Source organism: Vipera ursinii (genome assembly GCF_947247035.1).
Source record: "Vipera ursinii genome assembly, chromosome: Z".
NCBI classification, from domain to species: domain Eukaryota; kingdom Metazoa; phylum Chordata; class Lepidosauria; order Squamata; family Viperidae; genus Vipera; species Vipera ursinii.
The window spans coordinates 21899375-21916481 of NC_139517.1; the positions used below are offsets into that span (position 1 = coordinate 21899375).

Here is a 17107-nt window from a genome sequence, read left to right on the forward strand (position 1 = left end):
TATATTCCTGTCTCATTTGGCTGTTGCTGGCCACTTGCCAAGGTGTGGCTGTTTATATGAAATCATGCCTGATTACATAATGAGTGGGGTCTAGATGATCAACTTTGCTCTCTTGCGTTACCCTCTCCCAGCTTCAGTTACACTATCTGCAGAAAGCAAGGTGGTTTTCTGCACTGAAATTGGAAACAGAAAACCATCTCAACTCGATAATTAAAACTCTGTTCAAATCAAGGCAAGGTATCTCACACATATCACAAGATCACAAAACAACAAGCATATCAGTGTGTTTGCAACATTTGGTCTATTAAAAAGGCTGTTTAAAAAAATGTATTTTTGAGGTGATAGACTGAGAATGTATGTTATATGTTAATTCAAATTTGTTTTGGAGAGCAGCCATAAACAGCTTTTTCTCAATCTGACACTTTTCAGATATTGTCAGACCACAGTTCCAGAATTCCTAAGAGCTGCTATGGCTTGGAATTTGGGGAGTTGTACTCAGGGCTTTTTTTCTCATAGAACACTCAGAATGGAGTTCCGGCACCTTTTTTGGATGGAATTTTGTAGGTTAGGCAAGGCAGGTTGTATGACGTGTGAGTTCCGGCACCTTTTTCTTTTACAAAAAAAGCACTGGTTGTACTCCCAACCTAACTGGAAGGCAGGAGGCTGGGAAGGCTGATTTTAAAAGTGTATAAAGGTGTGCGGGAAAGAGCCAGAAAGATGAAGCCTTAAAAATGAGATGAAAAACTTGGCAGTTTTCACAATTACTTGGCATCTTTTGTGTGTCCAATGTCTCACATTTACAGCAAAGATTAATAGTATGAGTGCTGGTTTTATAACACTTTATAACAGTGACCCCCAACCTTTTGGGCACCAGGGACCATTTCTGTGAAGAGACGTTTTTCACAGATCGGAGGGGGCACGGTTTCGTGTGCTGCTTGCATCCCACCGATGGGACTTCACTTTGCGCGGACCGGTGTTGGTTCACAGACCAAGGGTTCAGGACCCCTGCTTTATAACATGTTCATAGATGTACCACGGTCTAGAAGAGGTCTAGAAACAGCTAAGTATTATTCATAGTAGAATACGTTTGATGGATGGCAGCGTCCACATCTTTGTTAGCTTAAGTTCAAAGCAATTGGTGGTTCTTATATGCATGTTGAGTTCTTGGTGATTTAGTTTCTTGGTGATTTTTTTTCTTCCTGAGGATATTTCATTACCTAGCTAAGTAACATCACCAGTGCAGAGCTACTAGTATTCTTCCACTCTGGATACACCTGACTGACTTATCATTCACTTGCTAGTTTGCAGCTGAATGAGAGATGTGGCCACATTGGAAAGTGTTGTATTTGGATATCCACATCTTATCTGTTTAGGTTAGTTCCAGCTGTGCAGTCATCAATTGATGGTGTCATTATCAAGTGAGGAAGAATGAAAATGACATCACCCAATCAATGTAGTAAATACATTTTCCCAATTGACATACGTATCCCCTGATGTCTTTGTCTTTTGTTCCAGGTGCCATGACAGAACTCCAGGAAGTGCAGATTACTGAAGAAAAGCCACTACTGCGAGCCCCAGGAGCACCTGATCCGGGCAAGGTCAGTACAAAGTGTGTGTGTGGGGAGGGGGGGGGCAGAACCGTCTCTCCCCATCCTTCTGCTGTTGCTTTTTTCCTCTTCTCATCAGCATATTTCCAAATTGTGTCCAGTCCTGCTTCTTTCCTTCCTTACCGGTCCTACTTTTTTCCCATCTTTGCCCAGCAACTGCATTCATAACTGCCTTGTTCAAAACCTACCTTATAGGTTTATCAGTTTGGCAGTAGTTTTCCAGGTTTTCAGTTTTCCAGGTTTTTGCCCATCACTTAGAGCTGCAGCCTTTTAAAATAGAGATGCCAGAAATTGATGTTTCTGTGTATGCCGCCCTTCCTTTACTAAAAACTCCTCCTCTGTCAAGTTGCAAACTTTCTAAGGCCAGATCCATGCATTGTCAAATGCCTGTCTCTTTAAAAGAAAGGTAAACAGTGCGTGCTTTTCTTTAATATTATTGGTTTGCAGTTCTCACCATTCCTTATCACTGGTCATGCTGTCTGTGGCTATTTGGCAATATTTGGAGAACAACTTGTTGGTCATCCTTACTTTGCAAGTCTTAGAGGTGAAGATATAACAGCTGTTATGCTCTTGTTGGAGAATGATCAAACCCGTATCTAATTCCAAAACAGCAGTAGGTAATGAATTATAATTAAGTGTATATCTAAATATAATTCTTAGCTGAGACAAGAGAACCTGAGATCTTCTTGTAGTTGCTATACTTCAACAACCTATAGTCCCTGCTAAGAAGGCCTGTTGGTAAAAAAAGGCAATATGGTTTAGTATGCATCGGGAGAGAGACAATTTTTCCACAACTTGAAGCTAACAGTACTGTATAGGTTTTATACAATCACTGGAATCCTGTCAAGCATGATACACTAATATTCCTAGATTATTTCCATGCAACATTAAAAGATTAAAAGCTACTTGAAAAATACTGTTGTTAGTTGTTTAGGAGAAAGGAGAATCAGCTTGACCTATTTATGTTCCTTCAACAGCTATTCGGATATATAAAATTCAGCAGATAAAGCTTCCGCAGCCTAGATCAGTGTTTCTCAACTTTGGCAGCTTGAAGATGTATGGATTTCAGTTCCCAGAATTCCCCAGCCAGCATGCTGGGGGCTTTGAAGCCCACACATCAAGTTACCAAAGTTGAGAAACACTGCCTTAGATGCATATACAGTGACCTGTATATCATGACTATTGAAGATACTAGTACAAAGCCAATGGAAAAAAGTGGTGGTTGTTTTCCAAGCTGTTGCTAAGGGCACTGCCAGGAATAAGTGTAATCAATCTGCCAGGGTCCTGCTTCCTCAAGGCCTACTTTTAACTTTCCCTGGAACTTCCTTTTTGGTATTAAAGCATTCAGCCAATTACAATAATAAGGACAAAATGGACATCTTCTAATTACCCTGCATTCTTCCAGTGAGGAACAGCAAATAACTATAGACAACAATGGAGCTGACAAAGAATTAGACCTCTTATCGAGGGGAACCAATGAAAGGAGGAAAAGATCCTGCATGTTCCATAAGAGGATATTTCAGCAACGTTTGGACATATCAAATTTTCTAAATGTTTCTAGTTTCAACTCGACTAAGAATGATGCAGGAACTTCTTTTACATCTGAATAAACCTGCATCCTTCATTCTCCATTATCAAATGCTAGTATAATTATTGGTAAAGGACATTGAATAGACTTGATCCTTAAATAGTGGCATAAGCCTCCATCCATGCTACACATAGAGGAGGTGCTTTAAATTGATTTTAGATAGAGATATATCTATATCTTAAATTATCATATGGTGGTCGATTGCAAGATGAACAAGGATTTTGAAGGCATACAATAAAACTTGGCTGAAATTAGTAAACATTGAGGAAAGTGAAAATCCAGAACCCAGTGTGTTCTACACCATTCTTTGAGCTCTCAGCATGAAATAACATAAGCACAATAATAAATAAATAAAAGTGCATGCTTGCCTTTCTCTGTATATTTTCAACAGTGGAAATTTTGTACATTATTGTAATGCTGTTGAGGAAAATCAGTAAGTGAAACATGATCAGCCTGTTGAAATCTTCTGGAGTTGCACAAACTAGAAGTGGTAATTTAAACTTCTTTGGCAGGCCCCCTCTTCTAAAGATTCCCTATTAAAAGATATAATTACAGTTAGTTGCCACCAATCAGGCTGAACCTCCTGACGTGCCTGATTTGTCTAGCTGGGGACTTCTAAGTCATTCATCTGGGTCTGCAAAACAGAAAAGGAGATACTTTGACCAAAGTCAGCTCTGCAGAACTTTTAAAAAACATTGTGCCAATTCTGAAACACAAGGTATGACCATGCAGTCTCATATAGAGAGGAGGTTTTAGGGGGGAAAATCGCTTTTTAAATGAAAAGAGGTTTATTGGGAACAAGTAACATGAAAAATAAGCCAATAATCACACAGAGAATTCCAGATAAAATCAATACCGCCAGCCTAACTAAATTAGTTATCATCAGCCTATAAACTTTGGCATATGTTGCCTGTTTAATGGCAGAAAAGATGGATTGGAGAGAGTCACCTGAGCCTGATATTTGAATGTTGTTAGGCAGGCCTTCCTTGCTACATCTTTTCTCCTTTTCCCATGAACGCTATTCTCTTTAGAAAGGTTGACTTATCTAAAGTTTCCATCCCTGATGTCATAGTCTAGCAAGCAAATCAGGAAATTAAAATCTGGTACCTGAACCCACATTCCTAACAACCCAGTGATTGGATGGCAAAGGTGCTGAATAATTTTCACAAACTCTGCTATTATCCAAAAATAGCTACCTGGGACAGGCATTTTTAAAAAAGAAAAAAAATATTAATTCTATTTAGGCCTCTCAGTGTGAGGACACTAGATATTTTATGTATAACATCGGGTGCCCTTGAATTCTATCAAAAATGAAAAGTTTGTCACACACTGCAAATCATGAATATTATGATATATAACATATATCATAATATTCATGATTTGCAGTGTGTGACAAACTTTTCATTTTTGATAGAATTCAAGGGCACCCGATGTTATACATAATATTTAATGAGGCTTAAAATTATCGCATGATATTTTTGTAATCAACATCTAATAATTGCTTGTATAGTCTGTTGCAAAGGAAACCTTTCTGTAATTACTAACTTTGAATTTCCAGTTCAGTTTCAAGTTTTGAGTTCTATGACACCTATACAACTACTAAAGGTACAGGAGTAGCCCCATTTCTGGGGGAAACACCACATATACAGAGACATCCTACTAATTGTAAGTAAGGCAATTTAGCCATTAGGAGAAATATTGCGTAAGAATTAGTACCACTCACTCCCAGCAGTGGTTCTTGAAGCCAAGGCATCACTGTAATTAATAATAGCAGATGTTCCCAATATGTCATGGGACATAGAGCTAGGAGAACAGTTAGTGCAGACCCACAGCTTGCCCAGAAAAAACAAAGACAGCTGTGTTGGTTCAGGAGAGAGGAAAAAATAAAGTCCAAAATCCATACAAGAAGGGCATCAAAAACTATGCAAGCTTTTGAATTTGCCAAAACTTTAAACCAGGCAAGGTGCTACAAAGACAACAGTTTACTCGAGATAGAATGCATTGTATTTTTATGTGCAGCTGGTCTGCAGTCATACAAGCTTCACAAAGAATGAAAACAAACAGGTTTTCCTCTTTGCCAATAGCATTTGCTGCAGCTCTGCAGTGCAACTGCTTTCTAATGAATCTATTTGCTGCTTGCAACCCATGCTGGGTTTTTTTTAAGGTTGCCAACCAATGAAAAAAAGGCTGCATGCTCTGCTTCTCCCCCCCTCCACATAACTGATTCTTCTTCCTCTTACTTGCTACCTTCTTGCCCCCTGTCTGTCTCTTCCCCTTCCCCATTTCCTTCTCTGTGTGTTCTAGGATGCTGAACTGATAACAGACAAACTTCTACAGGAATGTGGCCAGGTAATACTACCATGCCATCCTTTCCATTTTACTCAAAAGGGCAGAACCCATGCCTTCCCTCCTCCCTTTGGCTTGCAGGAATTTCTAACTTCAGAAGAGGCAAAATGATCTATCAGTGTCCATTCTTTCTGGTCTTCTTCCACAATTGAACAAGAAAATGGATACAGGTAGACCCAATATTACAGCTGTCACCTGCTTTCTTGAAGGAGGAATTGCATAAATCTACCTTTCCCCAGCCTGGTATTTGCAAGGAAAGATAAAATTGTTGTCAGCTAGATCAAATTGTAATGGCTGATTCCCCATAGGGAGGAAGAAAGTGGGGAAGATGTAATCAAAGAGTTTTTCCTCCTTATTTGTACTGGAAGAGAGAAGTGCAACCCGTCTGGGTAAACTCAACAAAAAAGTAGGATTTCTGTGGAGAGTTGTTACTTCAGTTTGGTTTGTCTGGCAAGCTTTTGTATAATGCAAAATGGGTCAATTTGGGGGAAAGGCAAAGCTCCTGGTAGGGCAACCACATTGTTATAGGAGGTCTTTGAATCTCTAGGATGGAAAAGCCTCATTTGAAACCATAGAGAGCTGTTATCAGTCTGTGGATAGCTTAAAAAAGTGTGGTAAGCCATGATTTGCAGAACAAGCCACTAATAGCTAGGTTCACACCTCACACTAAGCCATAAATCATAGCTTATAAACCTCAATATCTGGGTTTACATAAAAATCCATGCCAAAACTAATAAACCACATTATGCCAAGTGTGATATTTGAACCAGCCAAGACGGAGAAAACCTGGGTCTAAATAGCATAAAATGATAGGAAATAGGATAAACTAAAAACAGTCTCTGCCATAGCTAACCTCATATTTGCTGCTTATCCATCTACTTTCATACAGCTCACTTATAAAACTGGTGAACTGTTTGAGACCCAGGCCTTTAATTCTGCTTCCAGTTTAGAAGATTAGAATTTCTGATTTATTATTTATATAAAAGCTTTATGTGGCCACCCATTTTAAGCAGCTCTGGGCTCATCTTGGATTGATGGCAACTAATCTGTGAACTCTATATCTCCCAGTCTATGATGCATGATAGCTTGCAATAGATAATTTCCCTACAGTTACCATTTTTGGTCTGGTTAAAAACTAAGCAAACACCAATGCAGACCTCCCAACTATTTTGCCCATCTTTGGAACAGATAATATTGATTTGATGGAGCATAAAGCCATTTTCTTAGCACAAAGACAAAGCTACACAGAAAACCTTGTTGTTGGCTCTTTTGCAAAAGTGTCTTGCCAGACAAAAAGGGACTGTTCTAAAAATGTTCCTGATTTGTAATCTCTGTTCCAGGAATATCTCCTGCTGAACAAAGAAGTCACTGCTTTTGTTGAGTTTACCCAGACGGGTTGCACTTCTCTCTTCCAGTACAAATAAGGAGGAAAAACCCTTTGATTACATCTTCCCCACTTTCTTCCTCCCTATGGGGAATCAGCCATTACAATTTGATCTAGCTGACAACAATTTTATCTTTCCTTGCAAATACCAGGCTGGGGAAAGGTAGATTTATGCAATTCCTCCTTCAAGAAAGCAGGTGACAGCTGTAATATTGGGTCTACCTGTTTCCATTTTCTTGTTCATTTTCTTGTTCAATAAGCAACCTGCTTCTTATTTGCTGTTGCCACATTGTTGTATACAGGTAGTCCTCGAATTACAACCACATTTGGGGCCAAAATTTCCATTGATAAAGCAAGGTGGTTTGTAAGTGCGCCATGCCCAATTTTATGACTTTTTTGCCATGACTAAGCAAAATCACCGCATTTATAAAGTGAACCACACAATCGTTAAGTAAATCTGGCCTCCCCCATTGACTTTGCTTGTTGGAAGCCAGCTGGGAAGATCACAAATGTTGTTCACGTGATCCTGGGACACTGCAACCCGTTGTAAATCTGGTAGCCATGTGCCTAAATTTTGATCACATGACTATGAGCATGCTCTGACAGCCTAAAGCAGACATGTCAAACTCACGACATCACGTGACATCGCACAACATATCGGAGCTTTTTCTCCATTGCCGGCAATGGGGTGGGCGCAGTTTTGGAATGATGCGTCCGGCCCGCAGGCCAGCAGTTTGACACCCCTGGCCTAAAGCATGAGAACAGTTGTAAGACCCTTTTTTCAAATAGTTAAACTACTGGTTGTAAGTCAAAAACCCTCTGTGCTTTGTTCCAATTGTAGCATTTCAACCACTACGCTTACTGGCCATTTACCTTATTGGCCAGAGAATAGGAAGTTAACTTTCTTGCTTTGTGGTATGATCTTAAGAAGAAGTACCATGAATTTCAACCCCATCAGCTTTCTTTATCGTTGTGGGAGGGGGTTGCCAAATGTTCCAAACACCCTTGCCTTTGTGTTGGCAGCAGCAGCTTAAACCATGGACACCAGCACAAGGCTATGCTTATCAGTTCCCTTTATCCCTGAATATTAAGCAGCTTTGAAAGGCATAGGAGCAGACTGAGCTGTTTATCAATTGGTCCTTTGGCCATTCTGTTGCACCATCATGCACCTGTTGCAATGCCTGCCTGTCATGCACCTAGACAAATAATTGCTTAGTCATGAACCCCTTGACTGGACTTAAAGTTATCACATAGACTCTCTTCCCCCATGTTTACAAAATAGGAATATTTGCCTACAGGGTTACAGTAGGTTTATATGACACAACAGAGATTTTTTTTTAAAAAAAGAGGACAAGAAAACCTTTTGCCTACTTTGGATACCAATTAGCGATTTCTCTTTCTTGTTGCAAAAGTTTTATTATATCATCTGACCTCCTGTGAGGTGAGTCAAACCCATGCTGCAAACTAGAAGACTGAGCTTTAGACCCTTGTCTGGCCCAGCTTTACCAAGCAAATTGCTTGTTACTTTGAACTGCCTGGCCCTCTTACATTCCATCCCCTGAACCTCATGGGTGAATCCAGGAGACTTGGCCCCCAAGCTTACCAGCTGTTCCAGTCCTGTTCAGTCAGCTGCACATTTAGTTTTATTTATCATTCCGTCAGACAATAAAAATTTTGCTGCTGAGAGCTAGCAAAAAAAATAGAGCGATAATGATTTCATTTTAGGTCTGGAGACAAAGCAAATAATAAGCAAATCTAAGCATGTGTACAAACGCTCCAAAACAGCTAAACTGAAAACTAAGCGTATTTGGGAGCTCCAGAATCTTAACAGCTAGTTGGGGAAAGAAGGAAAAAAGTGAGGAAAGAATTAGGGAGGGAAAAGAGTTTGGAGAAAACATAACTAGGATTTGGATGGGGAGAGGGGGGGGGAAAGGTTAGAATACAGCACAAGATTTGAATTTCTCTCCTGTCTGTTTTGTTTAAGAGTGACAATACTGTGCAAGTAGTCGATTATGGCCTCCCTCCAAAATGGCAATGAAGCTTAGTGTTGGCTTTGGGTATTTACTTAGGACCAGCCTTCCATTCTGAAGAAAAGCGCAGGAACAAGCCAAGCCAAACAGGGTTACTGCCGTGGCACTCTTTTAATTCCCCACCATGTTTCAAAGATTGAAAAGGACTCTTTTGGGAACTCAGTTGCACCTTAGGTCGACAGAGGCATTCTCAGAGGAGGGAAGGGGTGGCTGTTTAAAAAAAAAAGTCAAAACCACACAATGGTGGCTATTGTCTTGACTTTTTTTATTTTTTGACTTGCTCTGTGAACATCCCTATGGGTGGAATCAAATAATTTGGGCAACTTCAGTAGTGCTTGCTAGCAAAACTGGCTGCACCCTTTTGCCTCTGCTGATGCTTGTTTTAGCAAAGGAAGGAGAAAGAAGGAGAGACTGTTAGAATTGCTGGCAGACCATCTTTTGCTATGGAGACAGAGGGCCTTTACCAGCCTCACCAATTTTGCTCCTATCTGGCTTTTCTATTTGTGGGGAAGTGGCTTCCTTGGACCTGATGAACCCACGCAGAAGGGCTGCCAAGGGCCCTACCAAACTGTCACCAGCTCTGAGGCTACTCATCTAGAATTGCTACAAAAGTAATAAAAACTACAACTGATAAAGCAGACTGCAGGAGAGGCTATAAAACAATCCAAGATTAGATTACACTTCAGTCCTCTAACAGTAGCTGATATAATAGCATCCAAAGGAAGGCAGGAGAAATAACTTCGTAAATACTCTTGTCAACATGGAGCGGTTTTTCCACCTGTCACCTAAATGACTGCTGAAACTAAGACAAAACTGCTTGAAGGGATGCAAGTTTTCATAAATGGACAGGCCATTAAGTGGGAAGGGGCCTCTTGTACTTTTTAAAAGAGACAGAATGTTAGAACTGCAACTGCTGTACATTATGGGTTCCTGTTTTTACCTCTGACCGTTCTTGTTCAGACTAAAGGAATAACTGACCGATCAAAAGGAACACTATTGACATATTTTTAAAAATTCCAGGGGGGGAAGGGTTCTGCCTGTAATTTTACAGTCATGAATATTGTTATGTGCCCATGTGGGTTGTGTTGTAGATATAAGTATACAGACTCCTCACTTTGATCTTCTCTTGATGTTGGACAAACTGTGCTGCAGGGCACCATTAAGTGCCATATCAGAAAGTTTTCTGTGTAGCCAAATTAATTAAAATTGCTATTTATTACCAAGTCAAGCAGGAACTGTAGACCATTTCAGAAGTTTCAGAACCTGCTTATACATCTTAATTATTAGAAAATGGGCCAAGTATACAGGGTTGGGCCAAATATACAAATGTTATGAGTTCTTCTCTTGGAAATACTTGAAATACTCCACTATGTGGTTGTTCTCCTCCAGCACAAATTCATCCAATAATGGATATAGATTGCCTATGTATGCAATAATTAAGATACAACAAGCCTGACAACCTACAATGCATAAATAGTGGCCCATTTGGCTTGATGGAATTATGCTCAGGTATTAATTCTCTCCTTATAATAATAACCATTATTTTCTGCTTGTCTCTGGGAAGTCATGCATACTGCCAATTTATCCCTTTCCTGTGAGTAGGTTGGATTGAGCAGAGTCAACAGAGAGCTTGAATCTATATTTCTTCAGTCAATCTAACACCTTAACCACTACATAATATCCTACTCTTCTAAAAAAGAGGGACAAAAAAGCAAAGCTAGTTAGCCACAATGCACAGTGCACATTGTGTTTCATTTGGTGAGCTTATCCCAGGTTGTTCATCTCAATTCACCAGTCCCAACTCCTTTTTTTTTTCTTTTGTGGCCCTCTTCCTCAAGATACTTATTACATCTAAATATGCTACCTGTCTTCTGAGCTGCTTTTCTCATTTCTCCTTTTCCTCCTTTTTCTTGACTTGTGTTATTTTGGTTCTGGAAAGAAATATCTGTGGGTGCCAAATGGCACAGCCCTTCCCTGCTTCTCCGGTTGCTTTTGAACACATTGAGCTCACTTGTGTACCATCAGAAAAAATCTTAGCAGGAAGGGCTGGGAGAATAAACAATGAACTTTTAAAGCAAAACAAAATAGAACTTGATTGTTTTTCATTATTGACCCAAGTCTTTCTCTGGGTATTATGAAAACTACAAGGTGGGGATGGTGTGTTCTCTGTGATGAATTGAACACTTGTTCTAAAATGTGGTAGAATAGACAACATTAACATTATGGTTGACAAATGCCAAGCAAGGCTTGTTCTGAAAATCACACCTACCAAGTCCTTCAGAACACAGTATTTTCAAGATAGGTTTTACAATTACAGATTATATTTATACATTATAAATTTAATGTTTATACTGAAGAGTGAAAACTGGCATAAGGACCTTGAGCTGAACTCCAAGTAGGAATAAGTGGAAAACAAGCTATCAGGAACCATAAAACGTAATAACAAATATGACTTTTTACCATAGTATCCCAAGGGTTGAAATCCCCACATCTTGAAAGTTGCTGAGGTTGAGAATCACTTTTAGTCAAAAAAAAAACCCTGTCAAAATAGAGATATACAGCTACAATATTGATGTAGTTGTTTTCAGTGAGGATACAGCATTCCAACATTAATAGTTTTTCATTAAAATATAGGTTCCATATATTTTAAGGTTCCATCCCTTAAAGCTGGAAATATAGATGGTGAGAAGGAAGCAGGAAGAGAAATACCAGATTTTCAGCTGCCATGTAGGTAACAGGACAAAACGCAGCTCATAGAAGGGGGATAATCTGTCTTTTATCTGTGCTGTGAGAACTTCCCTTCAACATACTGTTTTTTTTTAAAAAAAATAAACTTTAATTAAAGATACAGAGGTATTCCATGATAAATTGTTTTGCATTTTTTCTAGCAATTTAACTAGACTGAGCAGTTGGAAGGAGGCAGATGTTATATGGATAAGTAGAATACATTTTGCAAAATCAGCTAACTAATCTGCAAAAGTCAGGATTTTTTTTTACATTTGTGTACAGTAATGGCTTCTTTTTTATGCAGACACTATATTTACCTAGCCTCACATACATAACTGACTTGACCCTGAGTAATGTTTGAACTTCTGCCAGTTCTCTGTTGTCTTTTGGCTCCAAAGGGCTTTTTTCCCCAGCATGTTGTTTGGGCTTCTTATATGGAAAAGCTGTGTTTGAAGCTGGGCTCCATAGGAACAATTTTTTGTTTGTGTGTATAAATGCATACAAGCTTCATTTACATAGCATTTGGAGCATCCTAATTTGCCAGATTCCACATTGCAGAGTGAGTGCTTGTGAACATGCAAAGTTTTCCCAAATACTTGAAGATGTTGCCTGAAGGTCTCGCCAGCCCTCTCAATTTAACTTCCCTTTCTATGAATTCAGGGTTATCCTCATTGCAATTACTCACATGGGGTTAGGATCTTTCCAATCTTTCATTTGTTCATCTTAGTCTCTCTTCTTCTTCTACAGAAACACACAGTGGAGACACCTTATGGGATTGTGACCATCACCATCCATGGAACACCCAAGCCCAAGCGTCCAGCCATCCTCACCTATCATGATGTGGGACAAAATCGTAAGATCAGAACATCCTCTTGTTGGGGGTTGTGGTTGGTGGGAAACAGAGAGTTTCACAATTAACACAATTCACCAAGAGAGTATATAGAACTTCAATAAAACTCATGCTGCCTTAAAAAGGTCTTATCGTTCTGGAAAAATCCCACAGATTTTTCATTTGGCAAGATCAGAAACTTATGTATGTATGTATACATGCAGTGCTAACTGTGTTTTATGAAAAAGTCAATTAAATCACAACTCCTCGTGGTAGCTGAGGGAAAAGAATGGAAATGGAAAACAAGTTCTTTTGCAGTTTATGACCTACATATTGACATGACCTATACAGTATATACAACTGCAAATGTATATCTGAATTATTACAAATTGGGGAATGTCATGATTGGAACACTTTTTGTTTGTTTGTTAAAGAACTGGGATTTGGAGGCCCTTGCTGACATGCTGTAATTTTACCTACCAGACTAAACTATCAAACGTAGGTTGCAAAAGTACAAATAGAGAAGGAGGGAGGGAGGCAGGCTTTGTAGCCCTATATGAGATTATTCTGCTTACCTCTGATCTATGGATAATGTTCAACTTTCTTTTGCCCTCTGTTTATATTCTCACTCAGACAAACCTACCGTACCTCTGCCTCTATGAACTAGCCCTTAGTAAGACTCCAGATTGCTAGATCTGACTGCTTGATGATCTTTGAATGAGGATAGTAGCTAGATGATCCTGAGTCTGCCTCCCTGCATGCCTCTCCAAAGCTCTGTCTACTGCATACTGCAAAAATTCTTCCAGCAGCAAGCAGTAAAATGTAGAGATATTAAGAAAAAAGAATGAAGTGCTGCTGGTTGAATCTCTCCCTTAGTTATCACTCCTTATCTTAGCAGCTAATTTTCCATCCTCCTTTTCCTCTTCCTTGCAACTGCTAGAAGAAGTTAGCCACTTAATAAAAGAGGTAAACAGGAGACAAAGGAAGGAAACTAGCTGTTCTTTCTGTACCATACATAATATTTTTATTCCGTCTGGCTATTTCTGCTTATGGGTTAAGTAGTGTTCAATTTCCCAGCAGAGGTTTGGAGCAGTTATCATTAAGGCAAGTGTAATGTGGAGTCAAACACGTAATTCTGTCTTTGGAAAATGGAGACAGTAGTGTTCTCTCTCACAGGATTGTTGCAAGAATTACATGTACATTTTTATGGCATTTATAGCATTCCTTCCACAGTCAAAGAGTTTAAATCATCACAACATGTGCTTGCTGATTTATTGAGTTTTTTGGCCCTTTCATAGCTTCCGTTCAAAATTAGCAATACCAGATCTGAATTTAAAAAGACCAGATAGTCACTAAGTGGCAGAAAAGAGTTACAGAAAGGTAACTTTTTTGCTGTCCTAACCAAAAGTCCAATTCTAAGTCAAAAAGAAAACACCAATTCTTACACCAATTTTCTTCCGTCCGATACGGGGCATCTCTTAAAATTCAGTTGCACTATTTCTGGAAGACCTCAAGTTTAGAAAATGTCACTCCATCGCAAAAGTACAGACTTTTGCTATTTTTTAAAAAAATGTATTTACCCTTTAAAATTAAGATTCCAAATTCAAACTCTGATATGACATTTTAAAAATATTTTTATATTTTCAGTGTGATTTGCAGCCTGTTCTGCAGTTCTTCCTCCACCATTTGGTTGAATCATCCCTTTATAGCTTCCCTTCTTCCGTTTTTCCTACATGGAGGGATGGGAGGTCCCCAATTCAGATTTATCTAATCTTCTGAATGTTTTGCTTTCTTGTGCTATATGTTTATGGCAAATACTGGAGCCCTTTCCATACTTCCTAGATGTTGCTGAATATTGGAGATTGTATTTCTCAATAAACATGCATACGACTGCCTTGTGAAGCAAAATATCGTAGTGGCACACTGATTGGCAGCCAGGAAACTATGGCTGTTTCCCCGTAGGGCTGTCCCTGTTTTATTAGGCCTTGCCCTTCTGATGCCCTTCTGCAGCCTGACACCCCTTCTTCTGTCTCCTCATCCCCACCCCCACCCCAGATCATTCGTGCTTCGACACTCTCTTCCACTATGAGGACATGCAAGAGATCATAAAGAACTTCGTGGTGATACATGTGGACGCACCTGGCATGGAGGAGGGGGCCCCGGCCTTCCCTCTGGGGTGAGCCTTGCAGCCTCCATTCCTGCCCCACCTGCAGTGTTGGGTGCGAAGGGAATCAAGCTATCTAATGCAGCCCCTATTCTCTCCTCCCTTTCTAGGTATCAGTATCCTTCTTTGGACCAGCTGGCTGACATGATCCCCTGCATCTTGCAATATGTTAAGTGAGTCTGGGGAGGAGGATATGACTGACATGTGCCTGTCAAGACAGGAAAGGAAGTCTTGCTTTGAATTTGATGCCAAAATGCTTCTTTGGAGAATGTGAAATTGAAAACATAATACCTGTCCATAGCTATTTAGAGCAGTCATGTCTTGATATTCTCTGTCTTCTTATCTGAGATCACATAGCAGCTGCAAAAGGCAACTGAACAATCTTGGGGGAAAAGGTGGCTGCTTTAAAGAGCTGAAGACAGATGCTATGTTTATTCTTTGAAGCATTGCCTAGCCCAGGGGGTAGGCAACCTCAGCTCTTTTATGACTCATGGACTTCAACTCCCAGAATTCCTGAGTCAGCTGACTCAGGAATTCTGGGAGTTGAAGTCCATGAGTCATAAAAGAGCCGAGGTTGCCTACCCCTGGCCTAGCCCTACCAACTGGTATTTTACTGCTTGTGAAATGCAGATACAGTAATTCATTAGAAGATGGTTTAGGGGCATCTTAAAATCTGATGATTGATTATGGACTAAGTTGTCATGATGAACCACATGTCTAAATAGGTATTTAAAGGGATTGAGTGATTACACTTACAGGTAAGACTGCAGTTTATTTTTTCTTAATGGAGGGCTATTTTTTTTTTAAAAAAAAAACCTGATAGATCTGTTTTAGGGCTTACGTTATACTTGTATATCTCAGAATGACTGAAATTGAACAATGCCTGATAAATGGGTATCTGAAGCAGCAAAAAAATAATAATTATTATAATCTGCAGTCATAAAGCTTTCCAGGCTGTAGATGCCAACCCTTACTATATAAAGAAATAAATATAGATAATAGGAAAGAGTAAGGAAAAATGTAAACAGTGGCACTAAAATTGCACAAGATGAAGAAGCGCAACCTGTAACATTTCAAACTGTGCAATCAGTACCACTAAAAAAAGTACAAAATCAGCGAGTCCAAAACAAATTTTGGAAACGGTTGCTCCACCTGAACCTCATTGAAGAATCAAAGCTGCCAAGGCAGCCCCTGTTCCACTGCCCTTTGCTACTTCATTTTTCCTTTCCACAGCTTCACCAGCATCATTGGAATTGGAGTTGGAGCTGGAGCCTATATCTTGGCACGCTACAGTGTAAGTAGAATGGGGCCTAGCATCTGTCAAGCAGACAAACATGTTCTGCGTGCCAAAGGGGCATGGTCAGATCCTTAAGTCAGGGTGACTTGATCATCTCTGACAGTCATAAGCAAATCAGGCCTCTGAATGGCTGGTTTCTGGGTTCCTGTCCATAACAGTACTATGGGGGAAAACAATCCACAGTGAGGTTTTAGTTGTTTGAACTGTGTGGTATTCTGACAGGTCAGCTAGAGCAGGGCTTCTCAACCTTTTCACCCACTGTACCACCTTTAGGATATGGCAACATCTGAGTACCACCAGTTGCCTAGCAAGGTGTCAAAAACTTGATGACCCAAAAAAAAAAGGAAAAAAGTGATGTACAGGTAGTCCTCGACTTACAACAGTTCATTTAGTGACTGTTTGAAGTTACAATGGCACTGAAAAAAGTGCCCCCCAAGCCACAGCCGAGCAAGACACCTGCCTGCCCGCCCGGCGGTGCTCTTCCTCCTGTCCGAGGTTTTCATTGTTGTGAGCATTTCTGTTGAGGATTGGCAGCAGGGGTGGGGTGGGGTGGGGTGGGGGGGTGTTTGGTTTTTATTCCCCTGGTCTGCTGGGTGGTTACAGCAGGTTTTGGTCACTTCACATGACCCTGGGACACTGTGACCATCATAAATATGAATCAGTTGCCAAGCATCTGAATGTAAATCACAACACCCTGGAGATGCTGCAACCTTCCATCTGATCGGTGCTTCTTCTGGGCTCAGAAGCGCCAGGATCAGCACCAAGCTCCAGCTGGAGCCTGGCACTGATCCTGGGGCTTCTGCTGAGCCCTGACAGCCCTGCAGCTCAGGCTTCTGCGGTGCTGCCACCGGTTCGGCTCATTCCCCTCCCCCGCTACCACTTCTCTAGGATGGTCGCGTACCACCTGCCAGGTGCCAATGTACCATAGGTGGTACCTGTACCACTGGTTGAAAAGCCCTGAGCTAGAGAGGTATTGCCTTGTCTTACAGTGGTTAGTAGAACAAATCCAGGAGAATCCTCAAGACGCATAAAAACAGCAAAGATAGCAACTTGAGTTTTATTTCTCCTGTGGGTGTCCCTGAAAATGGGTTGCAAAGCCAGAAACCAAGGCTTGAATTCAGTGGCTAAATTTTCC

General features: G+C 40.3%; 1 protein-coding gene across 4 annotated transcripts in view; it reads left to right on the forward strand.

Annotated features, from left to right (window-relative positions):
• The window catches only part of NDRG2 (NDRG family member 2), a 41666-nt gene that overhangs the window by 8591 nt on the left and 15968 nt on the right, over positions 1-17107 (forward strand). For 2 of the 4 annotated variants that reach the window (XM_083379237.1, XM_083379234.1), the window contains exons 2-7: positions 1516-1598; positions 5500-5544; positions 12430-12535; positions 14567-14687; positions 14786-14848; positions 15909-15969. In XM_083379237.1, the coding sequence (XP_083235363.1) occupies positions 1521-1598; positions 5500-5544; positions 12430-12535; positions 14567-14687; positions 14786-14848; positions 15909-15969 (474 nt within the window). In that variant the 5' untranslated portion in view covers positions 1516-1520. The remainder of the gene's footprint in view (positions 1-1515; positions 1599-5499; positions 5545-12429; positions 12536-14566; positions 14688-14785; positions 14849-15908; positions 15970-17107) is intronic. The other 2 variants (XM_083379235.1, XM_083379236.1) reach the window with 1 other exon arrangement.